Below are 25,000 nucleotides of genomic sequence, written 5' to 3' on the forward strand. Positions count from 1 at the left end.
CCTTCCGCCGTCTTTTTATGGATTTCTTTAGGGGGATTCCTCCTTCTTCAGGAACTCCTTCGGGGATCCCTCTCTGGATTTCTCCCAGGGGTATTTCTATATTAGTTCTGTTTAACGATTCCTCCAGAGATTTCTTCTAGGATTTCTCCTGGAGTTTCTTCAAAGATTACACCAGGAATGTTTCAGAGACAAACCTCTCTCTCCCAGGATTCTTTCAGGGATTCCTTCAGATTTTTTACGGGGACTTCTTTTGAGATTTTTTCAGGGACTAATCCAAGATTCTCTTAGGGATTCCATTCGGGTTTCCTGCCGGAATTCTTTCAGGGGTTTCATTAGAAATATTTCTGGGGTTTCTCCCAGGATTTCTTCATTGAGTCCTTAAGAACTGCTTTCATTGATTCTTCCCGAGTTTCCTTTAGGGATTTCTTCCGAGATTATTTCAGAGGTATTACAAGGATTGCCTTCAGGATTCCTTTATGTATAATAATATATAAAAATAAAAAATATAACATGTATTTCTCCCGGGAATCCGTCATTGGCTTCTTCAGGCATTCCTCTCAAGATTGATTTAGGAATATGCTCTGAGGATTTTAGGGATTTCTCCCAAAACTCTATCAAAGATTCGTTCCCAGATGATTTCAAATTCCCTTGAGTTTCCTTCAGTGATTACTGCAGGATTCTTTCAGGTATTGCAAGGATTACTCTATACAGAGAGTAAATATATTCATCGATAGTGTTAGGAGCCGAAGATGCTGCTAGGGACAGGAGAATGTCAACAATTAATAAAGGGGGCTCAGGTATCGATAGGTCGGCTCCAGTGGCACGTTGTCCTCCATTTGGGAAATGTATGCCATTCCGCGTTGAACCTTTGACGGATCATGCCGAGATGTTGGACGTGTGGCTGACATTTGCGAACCGTTTCCAAAGTACTCGAAACTAGCGCTAAGGGGCCGTTCATAAACCACGTAGACTTTTTGGGGGGAGGGAGGGCGTGTCTGGCCAAAGTCTACACTCCATACAAAGTTCAATTTTTTTTGTTTGGATAAAAGTCTACGCGGGGGGAGAGGGGCTGCGATGGCCAAAATTTGGTCTACGTAGTTTATGAACAGTCCCTAACACATTTCTCGCTTTCATCTACATGAGCGTTTCACTTCCTTCTCGAGAGCGGGATAAAACTGACGGGCTACGGCTTTGGCTCGTCGTGTTTTCGCTCGCTCTATCGCGAATTTGTCGATCCGTTTATTTAAGTTCATTTTAACCCTTTAATACCCAAATTTTTTATTTTGATCTAAATATCATTTTTCGTCATCTAAAATCGATTTAAACATGTTTTGGAAGATGATTCTTTTTAATTCTCGATTTCGTGAATTTCAGTTTTTGATTTTTCTAATTTTTATTTTTGAACATCCCCACACTTTTATATTTTTCCTGGAAGCCAATTTGGGGAGCGGATTTTTTGAGATGAAAACATTTTGAAATTTTATGATTATTGTTGAAATATTATTATTTAAAAAAAATTTCATAGAAAATTTTATTTTCCGTGTAATTTAAAGGAAAATAATTTTAGAGCGTATTCGATTCGCTTAAACTATTAAACAAGGATAGAATGATTTGGGAAAAATTTAAAATATGTTAATTGTAGCGTTTAAATACAAAATAAACAATGACTTCTAAAAGGTGACTAAAACATCAATTTTTCAATGATTTTTAAAAAATGTAAACACGCTTTAAATTACACCAAAAACCATTTTGAGATATACAGAACAGTCCTAAATATCAGCCAAAAATATTAAAAAAAATGATTTTCCACGAAACAAAAATTACAAAAATGCTCAAACTATACCCCGTCTAAAGGCGGGATTGGGTATTAGAGGGTTGAAGTATCTCTTTTTGTAAAGTCCTTCCAGCGCTGAGTAGGAAACCAACTCGACGGTTCCGAGGGCGAGGACCCTATTCACCTTCTTCGCCAGAGTATAACTTAATCCATTATTTTTCCAACATAGATGACAAATTACTGTATTTCTGAAAAAAAAAAAAGGAAACTCATTTACCATGTAGACTAACGAAGTTCTTTCATCTCCCGTCACTCCCTCAGGTGGTTCCACCCGTCGGTGTCCGGTGTCGAGGCGGAAAAGATGCTCCTGGAGCGGGGATTCGATGGCTCCTTCCTGGCGCGGTTATCCTCTTCAAGTCCGGGCGCCTTCACGTTATCCGTCCGCCGTGGCAAGGAGGTTACCCACATCAAGATCCAGAACAACGGCGACTTCTTCGATCTGTATGGAGGTAAGTGTCGCTGCTACTATTGGTATCATAACCACCAGACCACCCAAAATTATCCGGATTTTCTGCTCGTTTTAGGTGAAAAATTTGCCACCCTGTCCGAGTTGGTTCAGTATTATATGGAAAATGGCAACCAGCTGAAGGAGAAGAACGGACAAATCATCGAGCTCAAGCAACCGCTCATATGCGCCGAACCAACGACTGAAAGGTTAGTGTCTTCTTGCTTTAATACTTGCATTACTTATCTAGTTTGTAAACTGGCCGGATTTCGTGAATATCGTACACTGGCTGGTTAAGGTCGACTCGTCGCATTAGTACGCCTTTCACGGTGTTATTGACTACGTGGTTATCAGATATACCTACAATTGCTAAAGTTAACACAACAAATGATACTTAATCGAAAACACTCATTAGGCACAAAGTTTTATTCGATTATCCACTATAAATCGACACTTGTTATGTATTCAAATCTTAAGGTCGAAGCTTATGTATCAACAGTTTAGCTAGATTGATAAATAGAGATATGTCTGCCAATTCGAATTATAAAACTATAATCTTTAATGTTCTCCTAATCAGTACTGGAGAACTTGTAATTAGAAGGCTCGAAATGTTGCTTATTAATTGACAAATTGAGAGATGAAATTTGTAAAAAAAAATCGCGTTCTGATGGGATTCGAACCCACGACTCCGTATTCGCTAGACCGGCGCTTTAACCAACTAAGCCACAGAACAGGTAATGATTCTGTGGAATAGAAATGCAAACTGACTCCGAAGCCGCACCGTGAACACTTCTTTTTCACAAACTCATCACTCTTTCGGCTTAGATGCCAATCCACATCACACTCCTGTTTGTGCCCACTAACTACAAGTGAGAGCGAATTGTTTTTATGAACTGACTTACTCTCGCACTCCGCATACCTAGCCATCAAGCAGTTTGTGGTGCGTTCACAGTGTGGCTTTGGAGTCTGTTTGCATTTCTATTCCCCAGAATCATTACATGTTCTGTGGCTTAGTTGGTTAAAGCGCCGGTCTAGCGAATACGGAGTCGTGGGTTCGAAACCCACCAGAACACGATTTTTTTACAAATTGCGTTTTTCCTTACCAGCAAATCCTAGTCAGTCATTACAGAAATCTCAATCGTTACCGTTATTTGCCAATAACTCTATCGACTTGCATTCATTATAATACAAACACTGGTAAGTAAGTTCCCAGAGTCGATAGTACTCGTCCCGTTCGTCGTTCTCAACTCGCACCTCAAGTTCATCGTCTATGTTCAAATACAGCGGCCTGGAACCGTCCGAGTTGTAGGCAGGCCATTTAACGTTTATCCCGTCCTGAGGCGTTGGATTTCTAGAATCAGAAACATCTAGTGATTTTACAGTAATTCCCTGCGGTACCAGCACTCCCCACATACCCAAATTTCACAAAGTTGCTCACCAGTTCGACGACCCTCTCGTGGACCTTCCATTCCTTCCGAAACTCAGTCCTATTCGCCAGCGCTTGTCGCACAATGTACGGCGAAAATACATACGCCAAGTCATCGCCGTGTATGGCTCCGTAGAACCGCTCCCGCACCAGTGCCTTACTGTACTCGTACTTGCAGTATCCGAATCGACCGTCGAACTCGAACCGATAGTAGCACACCGGAAGATCACCTTGGAAGTCCACCAGGTGACGGAGCAATCGCTTCGTCGGATAGTACACGTTGGCCATGTTCGTCAATTTTTCGATAACAGCGGCAGGATTCGTAGCGTTCTTCAATCGCTGCGTCACAACTTTGTGGATCATAGCTTCTTTAATTTGGTCGTCACCATCGTTCGATGGAAAATTTCGCCCCAGCAAGAACTGATCCCTGTAATAGAGAATTTTCTCGAATTCGGTGGCAGTCAGGCCCATGAGAATCGGAACTTGCATGGCGGGTTTCTGTTTGACCAGCTCGTGAGGCGGCCTTGGAATGAAGGCTTCCGAACCCTCGGAACCTTCATCAACGGGTTGGATGAAATATGGCGAGTATTGGTTCATGAAAGGAACGTGCTCGAAGATGTACTTCTTGTGGAATTCTCGATAGTCGATCTGCTGAAGTTCTTCCAAGGAAGTCACGTTGAATGCCGACATTACTTTTTCAGTTACATTAGATTCTTGAGCATACCGCAAACCAAACGGCACAAGGTTAGATCCTCCCATGAGGATCAACCTGTGGAACAGCCCACGTGATCCCGTAGAATACAGATGATGAGCTGCGGCTGCAGCTCCTGCACTGTGACCTAACAATGTAACACACTCGGGATCCCCACCAAAGGCGGCTATGTTCTGCTGAATCCACTGTAGTGCGACGCGTTGATCCTTCAGCCCAAAGTTTCCAACCACGTTCCACTCGGGGATCCTGAGGAATCCCAAAGCCGATAGACGATAATTGATCGCCACAACCACTACTTCCTGAAAGATGCTATTACCAGTTACCTTTCAGAACATGATCTATCAAACTCACATGGTCCATCAGGAGATCAACTCCGTGAGTGGCGAAAATTCGTCCGGATCCAATCACGAATGATCCTCCGTGGACGTAAACCAGGACGGGGTATCGTGGACGTTGTTGGACTTGGGTCGAATCCCCTCCTGCTTGTGGTACGTAGATGTTCAGGAACAGACAATCCTCGTTGCCGAGTAGCTTTCCCCAATGGTTCATGTCGTCCCATTGTGGACAGATGCTGCCGAATGTGGTGTAGTTCTGTGGTCCACTCGGAAAGTAGAGTTCCGGATTCTGAAATACGGTAGATCTTGACGTAGACATTTGATTCAAGTTTTTGTTGTTCACTCACCTGGAATCGCCTGACTCCCGTGGGAGGCAATGCATAGCGAACTCCCAAGAAGACGCAGTGTTCGTTGCCGGTGAAGGTTTCATTTAGAATGCCGACGCCTGTGCTGTTGGAATTAAGTTGGACGATGCAGGGATTAGAGGCCCGGGATGATGCTACGTTGAGTGTTATAAGCAGAAGCAATGAGATTAGCATTGTTGACTGAACTTCTGTCGAGCCTGTTGCAATAAAACTGATCAAACGTAGAAGTTCATCATTCGCTTGGAGCTTATCAGCGGGCAACAATCGATTGCGATTGGGTTAGTGGTTTCTACAGAATCCACTTCATCAATTGGTTGCATCATAGTGTAGGCCTAATGCAGGGGTTTTCAGGTGTTTCACCCCGCGGAACACCTGTTCGATGTTAAAAAAAAACGCTACGACGCTCTGAGAAAAAAAAATGAAACAAGTGACTAAATGGAAATTTTGGTGGCCTCTTAAAGAATGCAGGATTGTTAAACAAGCTGTTGCGGAGATTTTCCGAGAACCATTGTAAAATCTTTGCAAAATGTATGGTGATCGACCAACAACCTCCCGGTAAGGATTCTTTCAAATCTAGTCGCGCAAACACTCACTGTTCACCTTTTGCGCTGAAGAACAAACTCCCGGCAAAGATTTTTCGTATCTAGCCACACTCACGTTTTTAATCGAACAACTCCCTTCATTGATTTCAATCTGTTGAACAGAATACTTGACATATATTGATTACGCTGAATTGAGAATGGCTAGGTATTTCTCGGTTATTGACGCACTTCATTCTGTGAATATCCCCTTTTTAAGGACATAGGCAAGGATGGGAACACTCACTTGCAAAGAGTTACACTCACTTGCAGTTTTCTTAGTTCAGAAGCGTGCAATCAAGAAACGATGTATGGACGACTTTTGCCTTGTGGTTTTGTCTAAAAGTTTGCCGAATAGAGTAAGGGTCGCACACGCATACCGAAGTTGTGAGGGAGCTGCGAAGGCAACTCTCCACGAGGTGAGTGTAAATTACACTCACCTCGTGGAGAGTCACTTTCACAGCTCTGTCACGACTTTGGGATTCGTGTGTGACCCCCAATCCCTTCTGAAAAGTTTTAGATAAAACCATAAGACAAAAGTCGTCCATACATCGTTTCTTGATTGCACGTTTCTGAGCTGAGAAAATAGCAAGTGAGTGTAACTCTTTGCAAGTGAGTGTTCCCATCCCTGGACATAGGGCATCTGGTAGCCAGCTAGCAGGTAGACCTTCTTGTTCCCATGGCTTTACAGAGTACGGTGAAGTATTTCGTGTGACGGTTCTCTACCGTGTTTAACCCTCCTTTGGCATTAGGGTCATTTTTGGCCCAAACCGTACACTACTCCAGCGAGCTGTTCCCAATGTGATGCAAAAGGAAGGTTGGAAAACTCATCATGTGGTTTTTCCTTTCCAGCAGTCTTATTGTTCTCCTGTTCTTAAATTGCCCTTTTTAACCTCATCTAGCGTTGGAGACTCCACACTATTTACCATCTCGGTCATTAAACATGAAGGAAAGCAGCGCTGTTTATCTCCGCACGCCATTGACAGTTTCGTAAAACTTCTGCATAGCATTCCAATGCAAGGTGTTTTGCTTCCTTTCCGCCATTAATTATAAAAAAAGCGTTTGTTTTGGAAGCGTCTTCTGGGATACCTTTCTGAAATCTCATTGCTTTTTTCTATATATTTCTTGGAATTTGTCCATAATTACTTTTAGGTTTCCCAAAACGGTTTCTTTTGGGATTCTTCCAAGAATATTGTTGGGATTCCTCAAGGTTACAGTTCTCTTAGAAGTTTTTGTTTAGATGACTATGCTGACACCTGAAATTTCTCCAGAAGATCCTTCCGACATTTCTTCAGTGGTTTATTTTTCTGGTGCTTCTTTTTGATTTTCTTCTGGAGCTTCTATAGGGAGCATCCATTAAGCTAAAATTGGGAATTTGCGATCCCTCCTCCCCCCTTTGTGTGGGTTTTTGCCATACTTAATACATTGCTTGTTATACTTTCACAACCCTCCCCCTAGGACCGTGACGTACTTAATGGATGGCCCCATAAGGATTTCTTCAGATATTCTTCTAGAAGTTCCTGCTGAGATCCACCTAGATGTTCCTTCTGAAATTCCTTCGGATTCTTCTTCAGAAGTTTCTACGAAAAAAAAAATCAAGATTTTTTCAAATTTCAACGGAATTCCTTCTGGTATACCTCCAAATGTTTGTTTGGGAATTTATCAAGACGTTCTTTTCAAGTTCTTCCTGTTTCTGTGTTCGTCTTGGAATTATGCAGGACTTTCTTTTAAAATTTCACAAAAAAATCGGGATTCCTGCAGGAGTCCCTTCTTGTTTTTTTTTTTAATTTGTTCTTGGATCCTTCCAAGAGTATTCGCTTGATTCGTACCTTTAGAAATTATCCAATATTACCTACAGGGAATCCCCCAGATGTTCTTTCAGTAAATCCTCCAGATGTAACTTGTTGGAATCCTCCAGGAGTTTTTTTTTTATTCCCGCAGAAGTCCCTTCTGAAACCAAGCAACATTTTCTAGTCAAATAGACTAGAAGAGGTTCTCAAAACCATCATAAAGCCAAAACAAAAGAGGTTCGTTTTTATCTTGAAACCTCTACAAGACTAATTGACCATCAAAATATTACTTGGGATTTTCTTTCAGTATTAGATTTACTAAAACTTCGAAATCACAAAACGTCGAAGGAACGAAATGTCGAAAAAGTAAAGTATTTCCCATTAACAATGTTTCATTTTATCTTCCTAAACCAAAAAATAAACTGTCTTCCAATACCAGTGCAATCATCAGCATGTTTTTTTTTAAATAATGGGTTCTTTTAGCTTTTCTCACTATTTGCATAGCAAACAGTAAACAAAAACGGGTATCGCATGAACACAACATGCAGAACTTCATTTGACGACTACTCATTTTAAAAATTTAAGACGTTTTGTCCTTAAGTCCCTGGAGAAACCCTTAGACTGAATTTCTGGATTCCTCCTGTAGAATATATTTTTCGACGAATTCCAGGCTAAACACTTGTAGAAAAATCCCTGAAGAACTTTTTAGAGAAATCCGCAAATGGAATCCGTTAAAGAATACGAAGGACCAAAGAAGGCATTCGTGGAGAAATCGCACACAAGAACAGCTTAAAGAAAAGGATTTCATAGTCCGTATGATTTTGTTTTGTTCACCGATTTTTCTTAAAATGTGCTGACGCTATGGGAAATTAGTTTTGACTGATTTTTTTTCTTTTTCTTTATAATATTGCATTATCAATCATAGCGTCTCTATCAACGATCGAGCTCCAATACAGTCAATAGTTTCCAATTGTATGAAACCTCCGCATATTGTTCCGATCCATGCTCTTTTGCACTATTGCCATGAAGAGTAGACTGGGTCAACAAACTCGATTTTTTGGAACAAAGCTTTTTCGATTCCTTTTAGCGTTCAAAACAACTGTGCAAAATTTGGGAGCGATTGGTTGCTTCCCCGTATTCCGCATTGAGATTGAAATTTGTATGGAATTTATTATGGAAAAACGTGCTTTTTTGCATTTTTCTCATAAATTGATTTTTTTGTCTAAACAGATCTAACTAATGGCGTTGAATTGTAGCCAAGGATATGCCGAAAAACTACCGAAGACCGCAAAGTGATCCGACACTTGCGAAAAAAGTTATAACGTACAGATTGACCGTTGATGCTATGTAAAGGAATAACATCAATAATAATATCTCAATGTTTGGCCTAAGTTACCAATAACTTTAACTTTTTTCACAAGAGTCGGATAACTTTGCGGTCTTCGGTAAAGTTATTAGGCATATCCTAGGCTATACTTCAACGTCATTAGGAACATGGTATTAGACAAATAATTTCTACTTATAATTATAATGCCAAAAAGTACGTTTTTCCATACTAACTTCCATACAAATTTCAATCGCAATGTGGAATACGGGGACGCAACCAATCGCTACCACATTTTGCACAGTTGTTTAGGACGCTAATATATATTGAAAAAGCTTTGTTCCGGGTTGATGCGATCAAATTTAAACTTTCTCCATAAACGTTGGCCCACTCTAATGAAGAGTTTAATGCCGTTTTTCCTTCTAATCCAGTTCCAAACTTGTCCTGTGATTTTTCCAGATAATATTTAACCTCAAGAATTCCTCTTGCGATTTCTCAAGAAATTATTGCTGGAATTCCTCCAGGCATTCACGCTTATTTTTTCCAAGTGTTCTTACTGTGGTTTCCCAGGAATAAAGGCGGCATTCAAGAATGTCATTGCCAGGAAATCCTCTAGGAATTTCCACAGGGATTCCTCCAGTAGTTTTCAGTGAATTCCGTCAGATATTTAACCAGGACTTATTCTAGGAATTTCTCCAGATCTTTAACTATTAATTTCTCCAGTCTTTCATCATCTAGTAATTCATTCCAAGATCTATCTACGGACAGTGCCGGATTTGGGCTTCGGGGGGCCTGGGGCAAACCCTATAAAGTGGGCCCCCAAGAGCAAGATTTTGAAGATTCAAAACGTTTTTTTTTTCAATATTGTGTATTATTCGTATTTTTATATTTTTTATGTTTTTTTGCGTTTCTGAAAAAAAAAACTAAGCCATACAACTATTTCGTTCATTCAAATTATTATTGTATCATGTATTTCGCATCGTTTTCAACGATATAGTTTTATTGTAGGAAATATTCATGCCAAATATTGCTTACTTCCGATGTCCTATAATAAGTTTACTTCTAACAATGCAGTTCTCAAAAATGTCGACATATTATTCAAATAAAGAAAAAAGTTACGAACACTTATTTTAATATTTTTCCAAAAACATCAAGATACTGCATTCAAATTTGCAGCATAAATGTCATCTTATTCAGATAGACATTACATATATTTTAAACATTTATTCGAATTCATTCAACTTTTGCACATTCTAGGACTGAGCGTTCATTTTAACACATAGGAATGTGGAGAAATTTTCATTACGATTGCAATATTCTTCGTGTATTTGAAGATTCAGATTGAACAAAGTTAGTATCCCAGGGAGCAACTTTGGCAATAAATTAATAAAAAATCACAGTGAAAAAGATGTGTGAAACCACTGTTCCGAGATGTTTCAGGAAACTAGATTTTCAAAACTAACCCAAATTTATCAGGAATCATTATCTTCTATTTCCCATGATAACATCTGTCCTCAATGAGCTTGTGCAGATGTATATTAAGAAGTTGTTTTCAGAATATGATCGTAATCAACAGACTGATCAACAAGTTTTGTTTACATTACGCCGAAAAACTTAATCTTTCAAGGCACTCTGTTTAGAGACGCTTTTTTGCAGTAATTTTCACATAAATAAGTTTTTCTTCTAAACTCAATAAAAACTTTCTAGGGGTTTTACAAAAACTCGCGTATAGCAAAATAAAACATAAACTTCGTATTACTAAATTGTTGAATACTGTTATATCTCTCTAGAGCTGAATTTGCTGCATTTAAACCAATCCCTCAAAATAATAATTCTGGGAAACACATTGAAACTCTAATCATTTGAATTGTTAAGTAATTAAAATATTTTTTTCAGCTTAATCGAAATATAAAAATTATTGTTTTAAAACAAAAATTGACAAAACAGACAAACAGAATTGCAGCTCATATCGAAAAATAAAGAAATCCCACAAAAAACTTTGAATCCAATCTGCAAATAGTTCCAATGCTTCAAAATTATGAAATTTTGTATTTCGATTTCAGATTATGAAAAAATATGGATACCCTTAAAGAACCCAATTATAACAATTCTAGGACATACAATAAATACAATCGTCTTTGATGTGCATTTTTATGAATTCGTTAAACAAAATATATAGTGCTTATGGACTCTTGGGGGGGCCCCCTAATTGGGGGGCCCGGGGCACTTGCCCCCTTTGCCCCCCCTTAAATCCGGGCCTGTCTACGGATTTCTATAAGGATCTCTTCCGGAATTCTTCAAAGGTATTTCTCCAATGATTTTTCTCAGGGATTACTCAAGAGATTTTTCCTGGGATTTCTCCTAGAATTCCTCATGCGATTATTACAGAAATTCCTTTTGTGATACTTTTATATATTCCACCGGAATTTTTTTTAGTAAAAATTCTTCCGGAATTCTTCAGATATTTTCAAACATGCTTCAGGTATTTTTAGGAAATTTCTCTAGGCATTTTTTCAGAAACTCTATTAGGGATTTTACTACAAAAAATCTTCAAGAATTGTTTGAGTACCGTAAACTGGGAGGAAGTTGATCACTTTTCCTCTATTCTTTTCAATGAAACCATATTGCATATTGTATATTGCATATGATTCTAGGTGTCCGGCCATTTGGCCGAATGCCGTTTGGCCGAACGCCATTTGGCCGAATGCCATCTGGCCGAATGGTCGTTTGGCCGAATTATGTTCAAAAGAATTCAGAGGAAGTTTTTGACATTCCAACTACCAATATGATCATCAGAAATTTTTCCTTCTTTTAATCGTTTTAATCATAGGCTATTCTTTCTAGTTTTGACATTCAGGGATGAGTTGGCGTTGAACCTGACAATATTTATCAATGTTTTTTTCTTCTTTGAATCATAGGCTGTTCTTTCGAGTTATATTGATGCGAGGAATAGTGATATGGTCACTTAAGTTCATCATTTATTTTCGGCCAAACGGCATTCAGCCAAATGACCCTTTCGGTCAAATGGCGTTCGGCCAAATGACCCGGAACCATGATTCTAAACTAATATTTTTGAAACATGTACTGATACAGGTCCAATCAAGTTTCGTAAACGAAATTAACTTGTAAGTGGAAATAAAACACTTGCGTTCTGGTCAAAGCTGAACAAGGAATGAAAATGTAGTTCTACTGTTTATTGTACAAAACAACATCTCGATTTTTTTTATCTGTATTAACGAGATTTTTAGCCCTAGGCTAGTTCATCTCGGGACTCACGCTTTACTTCCCTTCCGAAGGAAGAACTCTCATTTTGCGAGATTGTCGGGAGTGGGATTCGATCCCAGATCCTCGGCGTGATAGTCAAGTGTTCTAACCATCATACCAGGTCCGCTTCACACAAATCTCGATTTTAGCGTTACGTAATAAATGGATGCTGCGTAATAAACTTGCACAAATTTATGATCAATTGAGGGCGACTTAAAAAAAATCGGATGAAAATTGACGAAATGCCAGCATTTTGAAAATTAGTTGTCGGGGGTCGGGTACGTGAAGGTTAACTATGTACTTGGATCACAGGTTACTCATCCAACGCTTCTCCTTAACCGACGATCTCGGTTAACTTCATAAATTGAGAATGCTTCTGCCTCGCCAAAGCTTTCGTAAATCCATCAGCCGGGTGTTAATCTGTTGGAATGTAATGGAGCTTGATGTCTCTTTTTTCCACAACGTCCTTCACAAATTGATAGCGGTTGGATACATGCTTCGTCCGGGGATTACAACCATCGTTTCGAGTCATACATATTGCGGATTGGTTATCACAAAATATTGGTATCGCTTGCTTCTCATCAATCTGTTCAACCAGTTGCTGCCACCATAAACGCTTCTTGAGTTGTTCAAGATAATGCGATAAACTCCGCTTCGCATGATGATAACGCCACACTCGGTTGCCGCTTAACACTCCACGAAATGGCTCCTCCCATCTTTCTGAAGACATATCCAGTTGTTGATTTGCGCGTATCAGGATTATCCAATTCGACAAGTCCTTTCGCCACCGACTTGATGGATTGATTGTGCGTAGTATCGATTGAGTTTACCAGATTCTCCTGTTTCTTGAAACCTTCATCGCTTCTGTTCATGTGACTACTTGCGGCTGAATCGAAGTACCACTCTTCTTCCTTTCCTCGGCCTAGCATTGCACAAAGAGCCTTACCTTTGTTCTTCATTGGTTGCTTCTGTGGACAATTTGTTGCGAAGTGTCCAGGCCTCTTGCACGTGAAACAGTTGCCGTTTTTCTTTTCATTTCTCGGATGTCTTGACATCTGCTTGGTGTACAACGCTCCTTCCGTTCCAGAACTCTTCACATCTTGAAGTATCATCGCTTTCACAACGTCAGCAGCAGTCAGATCGATGCCCGAAGCTTGCAATCCCATGATCATCGGGTTGTAATACTCCGGTATAACCCCTTCAATAAAAGTGACGCCAACCACTGATCGTTTACCTGGAATCCGATTTCACTCAGATTTTGCGCCGTCGTCATCAGTTCGTCAACGTAGTCTTCGACGGACGCAATCTCTTTGAGCTTCACGGACGTCAGTTTGTCTAACAAACCGAATGTTTGCTAAGCTTGTTGGCGAAATTCTTAACTACTTGGATCGCAGGTAACTCATGCAACAAATTAATACAAGACACTGCTACTTTTTATAAAAAAAAATGCTCAAATTGCCAAATTTGAAAACTTTCAATCCGGGGTAAAATTGATCAACCAATGAGATAACATTCCAAGATTGGAAAATTATTGAACAAACTAAATTTGATATTGCTGAATCTGAACAAATTCTTGAAATACTTACAACTGGTGTAATATAAATATGAAAAATAAAATGGAACATTACAAATGCACAAAACAGAAACATGCAACACATAACATAAATTGTGTCCAGTTACCCAAATGGGTAACGAAGTCCATCAGTCAATCCTGTGATCGTATTTTTTTCTGGCAGTTTGCCTTTAGTTCGCAGCGATAGTTGCTTTCATAGCTTGTGCTTGGTCTAGAAATTTCAAATCCTAAGGGGTACCTCAATTCGCGGAACAACACAAGACCGTCTACAATTTGATGTCCGTGTTAGAGGACAGTTTTCATGTCTTGTACATAATTGTTGCCCGAAACGCCCAGAACGTTACAAATGCTTATTAAGCGATCGGGAATGTATTAACAAACGAGGTACATGGAACACATAATACAAAATAACGAAACATGCACAACTATTTACAAACATAACAATTCTTGTTAGAATGTGCTATTCGGGATTTCATCACGTTTAACAGAGACCCAATCATCTTCATTTTCGCATATTCCAATTTCGTCACTTATACACATCGATTGGTCTGTTTACCGACCTTCCAGGCAAGAATTCCCTAATTATACAGCACTTGTATCAATATTTTGGCATTCCTCCGCAGTGCAGTCAGTATCAGAACAACCTTCAGAGCGATCCAATTGAATCATCATTACCCCTTTTGCACAGCCAATCCACGCAAACAAATGCATTATTAATTAATATAATGTTATTTATTATGGAAATCTTTAGCCCGATGAGGCTGATTAATTTCCTAAGAAAAACAAACGAACCCAACTTGTTACTAGCAACCGGTGCAAACCAGCTGAATCAATTGGAAGGTTGTTGTTTATCACCGCAGCCCAATTCGGACGGCATTGAACATCGATTTCGCACAGTCGGCGACATCGTGTCTACCAACAACGACATCTTACCTAGGTGTTTTTGGAGATTCGTCGTCAACAACGACTACCCGATGAATTCAATCGGAGATGTAGATTGTTGACCTTTTCATCTGGATTTTTTTGGAGTTGATTTGGTACATGTGCGTTAATTTATGCATCGATCGTTTCCCAGTCACGGGTGTCACTGAACGTAACAGCTTTAGGGGAGAAAGGGGTAGATTATCGCTGCTTCATTATGGATCTGCTTCGCGCATTTGAAACATTTACGGCAAGCACCCTTAGCAAATTTGTGCCTATACTGGCTTCTATATCTATACGCAAATACGATGAAATTGAATATAATAAAATTATATTCTAAATGCGTTATTTAATCCTTCAGCAGTCATGCTGTTGTATTTTGTACAATACGTTAAAAAACTCGCCTGATCTACATTATTCAACGTGGTGCTGGTAGCGGTGAGCAATTTCTGGAAGATTAAGGATTTTTAGGACTAGAATCTCCTGGTTCCAATATGAGTTCTTTTTAAATTATCTCCCAAATACTATTTGCTGGAGGAATTCTTCTAGAAATTCTTGAAATAATTAAAAAATATCATCAGTACCTGGAGAAGTTTTTAGGTACATCCCTGAAAAGATGATTGAAGGATTTCTAAAATTTCCAAAGCACCTCCTGAATGATTTTTTGAAGAGAACCTGAGAGAAATTTCTGAAGAAATAATTTGAGGAATTCCCGGAACAATCCCTGGAAGACTTCCTGGACAAATCCCAGGAGCAATTCCTACAGGAATGCCTAGAGGAAGCCCTGTAGAATCCCTGGAGAAATTTCAGAAAATATACCTGGAGGAATTCCTGTATAAATTATGGGACGAATACCTGAAGAGATCTTATGAGGAAATACTAGAAGAAATCCTAGATCAATTTCTAGAGGAGTCCTTGGAGGAAGTCCTGGAGAAATTCCTGGAGGAATTCTGGGAGGAATTCCTAGAAAAATAATCAGAAGAAATCTTCCTAGAATTCCTAGAGGAGATCTTAGAGAAATTTCAGAAGGAATCCTTGGGGTAGTTCTTGGAGAAATCCCTTAAGCAAATTCCTGGGAAAATCTCTAAAGAGAATCCTGGAGAAATGCCTGGAGAAACTTCTAAACAAATTCCTGACGTGATTCCTGGAAGAATTCTTGGATAAGACCCAACAGAAAATCCTGGAAAAATGCTTGGAGAAATTTCTTGGATGAATTTTTGGAGCAATCCCTGGAAAAAATACTGGAGAAATCTCCAGAGGATCTCTGGGAGGAATTGCTGGAGAAATTTCAAAAAATATCCCTTGAGAAATTCCAGAAGGATTTCCTGTAAGCACCCTTGAAATTTCCTTGACTTCCTAGGGCATAGAGTATCTTCGTGCCTGCCACACGGTATACGCATGCAAAATGGTCATTGGCAGAGGAAGCTCTCAGTTAATAACTGTGGAAGTGCTCATAGAACACTAAGCTGAGAAGCAGGCTTTGTCCCAATGAGGACGTTACGCCAAGAAGAGAGAGAGGGACCCTTGGAGATATTTCTGGGTGATTCTCTGGAGGATAATTACCTGCAGGAACTCCTGATGCAATTCCTGGGCGAATCTCTGAAGGAATTCCTGGAGGAATGTCTGGAGAAATCCCTGAAAAATCCTGATAGTATTCCTGGAGAATTTCGTGGAAGAATCTCTGAATAAATTCCTAGAGGAATTGCTAACATAATTTCTGAAGGATGTCCAGGAGCAATTCCTGGAGGATTTCCTGAAAAAAAATCCTGGGGTATTTCCTGCAGAAATTCCTGAATAAAATCCTGGAGGAATGCCTGGAGGAATTCCTAAAGGTATTCCTGTGAGAATTGCTGAAGGAATCTCTAGAGGAATTCTTGGAAGAATTACTGGATGAATTTCTAGAGGAATCTCCCGACAAATGCTGAGAGATTTCTATTTCAATATCTGAAAAATCACTTGAGAAATTCCTGGAGCGGAATTTGTGGCGGAATTACTGGAGAAATCTTCGCTGGAATTCCTGAAGAAATCCCAGAGGAATCCTTGAAGAAATTAGTGGAGAAATCCCTGGAGGAATATCTGGGGGAATACCAGGAAGTTCTCCTCCTGGAAGAATTTCTGATGAAATGCTTAAAGGATTTCCTGGAAGAATCCTTAGAGGAACTTCTGGAGGATTTCCTGGAGGAATCTTCGAAGGATTTCCATGGGAAAATTCTTGGAGAAATTCGTGGAGAAATCCCTGAGGCGATTCATGAAGGAATCTCAGGAGAAATTCCTTAAAAAATGCCTGGTGGAATCCCTGAAAAAGTCCTGAGGGTGTTCCTGGAGAATTTCCTAGAAGAATTTCTGAAGAAAAAAAAAATCATGGAAAAATTGCTGACATAATTTTTGAAGGATGTTCAGGAGCAATTCGTGGATCAATTCCTTGAGAAATTACTAGACGAATTCCTGAAGAAATTCTTGGGGTAGTTCCAGGAGAATTTCCTGGAGGAGTTCCTGGAGAAATACCTGGATTAAATCCTGGAGGAATACCCGGAGAAATTCCTTAAGGTTTTCCTTTGAGAATTGCTGCAGGAATCCTTGAAGAAATTCCTGGAGGAGTTTTGGAGAAACTCTTGCAACAATCACTGGATAAGTTTCTGAGGGAAACTCTAGAGGAACTCTGGGAGAAATTTCTGCAAAAATCCCCTGGGAAATTCCGGGAGAATCCTGGAGAAATCCTCTAAAGCATTTCTGAAGGGATCCCTGGGGGAATTCTTGGAGAAATTAGTGGAAAAATTCCTGGAAAAAAACCCTGAAAAAGTTCCTGAAGGAATTTTAAGCGGAATCCATGCAGCAATTTCTGGAGGAAAATCTGCAAGAATTCTTGGAGGAAATCCTGAAAAAAATCTAGAAGGCATTCCTAGAGTAAATCCTAGAAGAATTATTGAAGGAATCTCTGGAAAAACTCCTTGAGAAATTCCTCGAGGAGACCCTGGAAAAAATCCTGCATGAAATCCTGGAGGAATGCCTGCGTGGATTTAGGAAGGAATCCCAGGAAAAATTCCTGAAGCAATCCCAGGAGAAACTACTGGAAAAACTCCTGGAGGAACTCCTGGGGGATTCTTGGAGAAATTTCTGGAGGAATATCTGGTGGAATTCCTGAAGGAATCGCTGAAAAAATCCTGCAGAAATCTCTGCAAGAATCCAAGGAGGAATCCCTGGAAGAATGCCTGGAAAATTTCCTGAAAGAATGCCTAGGAGAATTCCTGGTGGAATGCTTGGAGGATTCCCTGAAGTAATTGCTGGAGAAATCTTTGGATCAATTCCTGTAGGAGTCGCTGGAAAAAAATCCCTGGAAGAATTCCTTGAAGATTTCCTGGATAAATTTCTGTATTAAATCCTGGTGGAATTTTTGGAAGAATCCCGGAAGCAATTTCTAGAAGAATCTCTGGAGGAATGCCTGGAGGAAGTCCTGAAGGAATGCATTGAGGAAAACCTGGAGGATTTCTTGGAGGAATCTCTGAAAAAAAAATCTTGTATGAATTCTTGGATGGATCCCTGGAGGATATCTAGATGAATTCCTGAAAGAATCTCCAGAGGAACTCCTAGAGAGTTCTCTAGAGGAGTTTCTGGAGGAATCGCTAGATGAATTCCTGGAGGAATTTTTAGAGAAACCCCTGCAGGAATTCTCAGAGAAATCCTTGGGAAAAACCTTAGGGGAATTCCTGAAGAAATTCGTGGATGAATCTTTTAAGAAATTCGTAGAGAAATACCAGGAATATTTCCTGAAAAAATCACAGATGGAATTCTCGGAGAAATTCTGAAGGAATCCTTAGAAGAGAAGGAATTCCTAAGGGAATTCCTAAACAGTTCCTGGATTAAGTATTGAATTATTTCCTGGATGAGTTGCTTAAAGAATACAAGGAGGAATTCCTAAAGGAATCTTAAGAATTCCTGGGAGAATCTTTGTTGGAATTTTTAAAATAAGTTGTTCCAGAAAGAATCACAGACGAAATTCCCGAGTTAAGCCCTGCGGAAAATCTTGGAGGAATCCTTGGAGGATGCCTGTAGGGATTAACGGAGGAATCTCTGAAAATACTCCTGGAGGAATCTCTACAAAAATTCGTGGAGGAGTTTCTCGAGGAATCTCTAGAGGCATTTCTGAAGGAATCACTGGATGATTTTTTAGAGGAATCCCTGGAAGAATTCCCCGAGGAAACTCTGTAGAAATTGGAGGAATCCTTTGAGAAATTTCTGTAGAAATCCTGAAGTAATTCTGAGAAGATTAATTAGAGGGACTTCTTGAGAAATTCCTGTAGCAGATCCTGAAGGAATCCCTGTAGGAACTCCTGAAGAAACCTCTGGAGAAATCCCGGAAGCAATTCCTAGAGTCATTCCTAAGGGAATTCCTAAACAGTCCCGGAGGAAGTACTGGATTAGTTCCTGGATGAGTTCCTGAAAGAGTTTCAAGAGGAACTCCTTAAAAAGTGTTCCTGAGGGAATCATTGGAGGAATTTTTAAATAATCCGTTGAGTTGTTTCTGGAAGAAACACAGAAGAAATTCCCGTGTGAATCCCTGGAGGAATTCTTGAAGGAGAACATGGAGGAATTCCTGAAGAAAACCCATGAGGAATCTCGGAAGCAATCCCATGACGAATTTCTTAGAAAATCCCAGGAACACTTTCTTGACAAATTCCTGGAAGAATTTCTGTTGAATCCATGTCTGCAATAAATTTTGGTCGAATTATTGTTGGAATCTTTGAATGGACTCAAAAAAGATTGCTTTGTACAATGTTTCAAAGAACTCCTGGATTATTTTTTACCTAATCTCTGATAAAATTTCCAGTAAGGGTTTTTGGAAGATATTCCTGCTCTGAACCTCTATAGATATCCCAGGATGAATTTCCGGAGGAATGTCTGGTGTGAAAACCAAAAAAGGCTTACATGGTCATTGTGACATAATTGGCTATAACTCAAAAACGAAAAAAAAGTGCATTCCAAAAATTTCAGCAATTAAAGCTTATGAAAAAACTTTCTCAAAAATATTTTTTCGAAAATTTTCCACGAGTTCGGGCATAGTTTTACCGGCTTTTCTTTACGAATTTTCTCAACTGTGGAAAATTTGGTTGGAAACTTTTTCCAGTTCATATTTTTTTAGATTTCTAGGATAATTTGCTTTCATTTTCTTTAAAAAACTTTGTTTCTACGATGCTTCGTTCTTGAGTTATGATGTTTCAAAGAAAAGGCTTTTATGGCACATTTGGACGTTTTTCAACAAAAAATGGTCATAACTCAAAAACGAAAAAAAGTGCATACCAAAAATTTCAGCGATTAAAGCTTATAAAATAACCTTCTCAAAAACATTTTTTCGAAAATTTTTCACGAGTTCGGGCATAGTTTTTCCGGCTTTTCTTTACGAATTTTCTCAACTGTGGAAAATTTTGTGAGAAACTTTTCCAATTCATATTTTTTTTGGATTTCTGAGAAAATTTGCTTTCATTTTCTAAAAAAAACTTTGTTTTACGATGCTTCGCTCTTGAGTTATGATTTTTCAAAGTAAGTAGCGTCAGGGGAAAACAAAGAATTTCCACCTGAGTTTTCCGGGAAAATAGGCGACCCTGAATTTTTCTCATATTTTTTGTTCATATATCCATGAGCCCTGCCTGTGGAAAAAAAATTCATGAAAATCTGAGACCCTTCGGCCCAAACCCGTACGGTAATAAAAAAAATCCCTAGGAGAAACTTCTGGAGAATTTCTTGTGGAATTTTTGAAAGAATCCCCGAAGAAGTTCCTAAAAGAATTTCTGAACTGCCCATGATCGCATAGTTGACGTAACCACCATTGACAATGTCAGCATTCACTAGCTATTATATATCACATGAACATAATTGTGGCCAGTTTTAATCAATAGAGCTCAAGATCTATAAGTATACGTCAACTGTGCGCTACGCCCATGACAAAACGTATGTGAATGTTGTTGGTATCCAATCTACGAAGTATACCGTAACTACGCTAGCGCTAACTCACTGTTTTTTAATAAATCTCTCTCGGCCGTAGAGAATACAAACGTTGTTTCGAAAATACTCGTGGAAACTAGAAGGCAATCCGTTTGAAGAAGAATTAATTAAGAATAGACGAATAGAGGAGGTTTTTAAAAGTGATCGAAATCAAAACTCATAAGAATGCAGAACCTTACAAATGCATATAAGTATAATTTGGTTCCTAATTCTAATAACTCAGTTCGTTTTGAATGGTTTGGAATTCTTTAAGGATGTTCAGTTGATCGAAAACTAGTAGATACCCGACTAGAAAAATCTATCAAGTTTATAACACATTGTGTTATGATGTTATAAATATTTTCTATAACTTATTATGTTATAATCTAGGTGCAGGATGATGTTAAAATAACTAAAATTGTAACACAAAAGTACACCGCACCGGTCTAATCAAAATAATGAGCTATTTTGTTATGATCAATATTATAACAAAATATGATATAAGTTTTAGCTTCAAGAAAACTAGTTCCTTTCATATTTTGATACAATTGTACAAAATGATTTTCTGAATGTCAAGTAATTGAAACTAAATTATTTCACAATGAGTTATTAAACAACATTTATAACATAATATGATATAATTGAGATATATTTTTTAAACCCTAAAGATATTAAAACTTGATTATATCACAATGAGGTATAAATATCAGGGTTGGTATAATAATGTTATGTTTTTGTTAGAATCTTCTAGTCGGGTAGTTTCTTCTTCAATGTTGATCAAATTCTTTTTCTGGACCATCAGCTTTGGATTTGACATACCTTATAAGACATTATTCATCCTACTTCCAATTATGATGTGTTTAACAGCGCAATTCAGCCAATGGGCTCATCTCACCTCGTTCTGCCTTATTTCCAATAAGCAGGGCTATCGTGTGACTGATTTCGAACCTCGATGTTGACCAAACTAGCCAAATTGACGTCAAACATCTGGCCCACGCAGGTCAAGAAGCGTTCGGCGGCCGACTGTGGGAACAATGACACAGCAAAAACAAAATTTCGGCCGCTTTTCAAGTTTTCGCAAAGCTTGATAAAACCCCAGAAGCCGCTGCTTCCATCCATGATCTAGGCTAGGTGTTTCGAGATGATGATGATGGTAAACAAACAGGATGGGTTCAACTTTTCGAGGCTACTTTATGACGACGGACGGTGGTCGTAAAACTCGTTGGCCATAAATCGATGATTATTATTATTATAATGAAAACGCATGTAAGTAGGTGCATTGGGTAGTTGCTGGAATTGAGCAAATGAGAAGCATCACCAACAACATTCATAATCGAGGTAGGAAGCTTCTTGTTCGCGGTGAGTTGAACAATGGGCGCTTGGAAATAATTTAAATGCCGTTCATTTAGTCAGAGCAGAGGTGTCGCGTCGCGTTGTCCGGCGCCGGGAATAGTGTTCCGTACCGCGGGAAGGTGGGAACCCGTGCCGTGCAGGCGACGACGACGACGATAGTGACACAGTAAGGAAGCTTGCGATTACTTCAGCGCTAGTTGAACGCATAGTCCGTAGAATTGACGTCATTTGCGTCGTTTGCGATTGATTAATTGCATCCAGTCAATGGTCGCTCGCGTGGACGGGACCGGGAGACTTTGATGAACAGTCCCCGGATGGACTGCGGATCATATAAATTGCTTCATTTCCCATTTGACAAGTGGGCGGCTTAGGGCAAGTAGTGAGTCTAACGTCGAGAATCCTCATTCCAGAACATTCGAGTATGATATTTCAATGATTCAATTATATGGCTTGTTTGTTGATTTCAGTCCTGAGCACCTGGGACTCCATCCTGGGCAATAGCCTTGACCTGTGACCAAGTCAATTTTCTGTCGACTTAAATATACACTTATATATGTACACCGGGGCAAGATGAAACATGAAATTTTGAAATAGTTTTCAATACAATTTGGAAATTTTTCTTTCGCCAAAACATTGTTTGAATCAAAAACTATGTGTTTTGGCATACAAGCTGTTAACCATCATTGGAAAACATCATGTTAAGCCGCTGTTTCATCTTGACCCACCCGTTTCAACTTTCCCCGGTGTACCTTACTTTATTTCCTTGCTGAAGCTGCGCCGCTATGAGCCTCTGCTACGATGTCCTGCTGGATTCCAATCTAACGCTTGCCTGCAGTTTTCGTTCCCGCTCCTGCGTATAGTGTGGCCGACCCTTCTCCACTTTCACTCCCGAATTTCTGTCGCTATCGGCTTTTGGTGACATCGACGATGGAGCTTTACGTTGGAGATGCAATTGTGAGGTCACCATGCACGAATTATATACCGCAGGCATCTATTGATGAAGACCTGCAGCCGTTGAGTGTTCTCCACTGTTACACACCAAGTTTCACTGGCGTACAGCAGCACAGATTTCATGTTCGAGTTGAAAATTCGGATTTTGGTGCGTCGACTAATCTGATTGTTTTTCTACACATTTCTTAAACTCGTAAAAGCAGCCCTCGCCTTCTTGATCCGTGCACCTATATCGATCTTGGTGCCGCCATCGGCCACCATTTAGTTACCAAAATATTGGAAGCTTTCAACATTCTTCACTGATTGCCCATCTACTGTAATGATGGAAGGGTTGATCGTGTTTACATCTAACGATTTAATCTCGTTGACGTTGATGGTAAGACCTGCCGCCGAAGAGCGATCGACACGATCATTGAGCTTACTCTGCATATCAGAGCGCCGTTGAGCTAGGAGAGCAACGTCATCAGCCAGTTTAAAGTCATTTAGGTGCTCCATTGTACTGGGCTGCCACAGCAATCCACAATTGGGCTCACGAACAATCGCACCTACCAGGATCTCGTCGATTACGATGACGAACAGTAGCAGTGATACGATACATCCTTGCCTGACTTCAGCAACGACCAGGATGGGATCGGACAAAACACCGGTGTGCAGTACTGTGCATAAAAATGCCATGTACTGTGCTTCAACAAGGCCGATGATTTTCTCAGGGACACCCTTGCGCCCGCCTGAGGGCTTCCCAGATATTTTCGTGATTGAGACGATCGAAAGCTTGTTCGTAATCAATGAACACCAGGTAGATTGGGTCTTGAAATCCAATAATGATGATCCGGATCGTGACAATATGATGGAGCTTCGGTGTTGACACGGGTGATGCGTCGGACCCTTCGCGGATCATGCTGAGGTGTTGATGGCGTGGCCGACACTCGAAAGTTTCTAAAAAAGTGCTGGAACCAGCGTTTCAACTAGTCAGCCGGGTCGATCAATAGCTGTCCAGACGTGTCTTTCACGGGCATTGTAGCATTTATCATCGTAGAGGAGACGAATTTCGCCGGTGTTTGCGGCTTTCTAACCTTCGTCGGTTAGAGAATCCGCCCACGCTCTTTTGTCCCGTCTACATGAGCGTTGCACTTCCTTCTCTAGGCTACGGCTTTGGCTCCTCGTGTTTTTGCTTACTCTATCGGGGTTTTGGTGTTCCTTCGCAAGGATGAAAGACCATCACCTTGCCGTAGCCCTCTGTGAGATTCGAAGGGACTCGAGAGTGTCCCTGATACTCGAACTACGCACATCACTCGATCCATCGTCGCCTTGATCAATCGTATCAGTTTATCCGGGAATCCGTATTCGGGCATAATCTGGCATAGCTGTTTTCGATCGATTGTATCATACGCCGATTTGAAATCGATGAACAAGTGATGTGTGGGCACGTTGTATTCGCGGCATTTCTGCAACACCTGGCGGATGGCGAACATCTGGTTCGTTGTATCACGTTCACCAATGAATCCAGCCTGATGTTGCCCCACGACCTTTCTTGCAATCGGTGAAAGACGGCGGTATAAAATTTGAAAGAGTACCTTGTAGGACAGATTGCATAGATAAAAATAATGAGGATTACACAGCATGTAAACTTCATTTCAGTCATGTAACCTTCCAGTTATGATGGTTTACATGATATGTCATGTAAATTTGTGTTATATGTCATGTAAAACAACAAGTCAGCTATACCGGGTGGCGTAGTCCGACTTCAGAACAAAATTCCAGATACGGAGGGCTATTCGGAATGACTGATGGCTTCGGATGCTCAACGTGAACTGAAACTGTATTAGTAAGAATCTACATATAGAAATACTCTACAATTCCAGTAAAATTGGAGAAACAATTGACTGGAAACACTTCGTTGTATGATTTTTATGTGTATCAAATTTCATAAAAGGTGGATTGAAGCATTTTGTACACTGCCGATCAAAAGTTTTGGGTCACCCCCTCAAAAACATGTCATTGTTTTAGGCCCATATCTCCGCCAATTTGCGTCCGATTTCCTAGGTCTCATCGAAAGATAATAAGTCAAAGTAATTTTGAACATGATTTACGTGAAAGATTTTCAAAAATATTTGTATGTAAGCTTAACCCAAAGTTGCCAAATTTTCTAAAAA

General features: G+C 39.8%; 2 protein-coding genes across 4 annotated transcripts in view; one reads left to right on the forward strand and one right to left on the reverse strand.

Annotated features, from left to right (window-relative positions):
- Positions 1-25,000, forward strand: part of LOC109418403 (tyrosine-protein phosphatase corkscrew) — a 318,951-nt gene that overhangs the window by 41,477 nt on the left and 252,474 nt on the right. For all 3 annotated transcript variants that reach the window (XM_062855670.1, XM_062855672.1, XM_062855671.1), the window contains 2 exons: positions 2,096-2,283; positions 2,359-2,488. In XM_062855670.1, the coding sequence (XP_062711654.1) occupies positions 2,096-2,283; positions 2,359-2,488 (318 nt within the window). The remainder of the gene's footprint in view (positions 1-2,095; positions 2,284-2,358; positions 2,489-25,000) is intronic.
- On the reverse strand, positions 3,206-5,357 carry LOC109418404 (carboxylesterase 4A). Its single transcript, XM_019692590.3, has 4 exons — positions 5,100-5,357; positions 4,769-5,041; positions 3,695-4,716; positions 3,206-3,630 (listed from the first exon to the last, which is right to left on the reverse strand). The coding sequence occupies exons 1-4, from the start codon at positions 5,289-5,291 to the stop codon at positions 3,414-3,416; spliced, it is 1,704 nt and encodes a 567-aa protein (XP_019548135.3). The 5' UTR covers positions 5,292-5,357; the 3' UTR covers positions 3,206-3,413.

Source organism: Aedes albopictus, chromosome 3, assembly GCF_035046485.1.
Source record: "Aedes albopictus strain Foshan chromosome 3, AalbF5, whole genome shotgun sequence".
In the NCBI taxonomy this organism is placed as follows: Eukaryota; Metazoa; Arthropoda; class Insecta; order Diptera; family Culicidae; genus Aedes; species Aedes albopictus.

Bases quoted from the DNA above. Each gene is read 5' to 3' on its own strand.
- LOC109418404 (XM_019692590.3), bottom strand. From the start codon at position 5,291: ATGCTAATCTCATTGCTTCTGCTTATAACACTCAACGTAGCATCATCC. The intron at 5,042-5,099 runs GTGAGTGAACAA...ACCGTATTTCAG, and splicing joins CGGGAGTCAGGCGATTCCAG to AATCCGGAACTCTACTTTCC. The intron at 3,631-3,694 runs GTATGTGGGGAG...TTCTGATTCTAG, and splicing joins AGCAACTTTGTGAAATTTGG to AAATCCAACGCCTCAGGACG.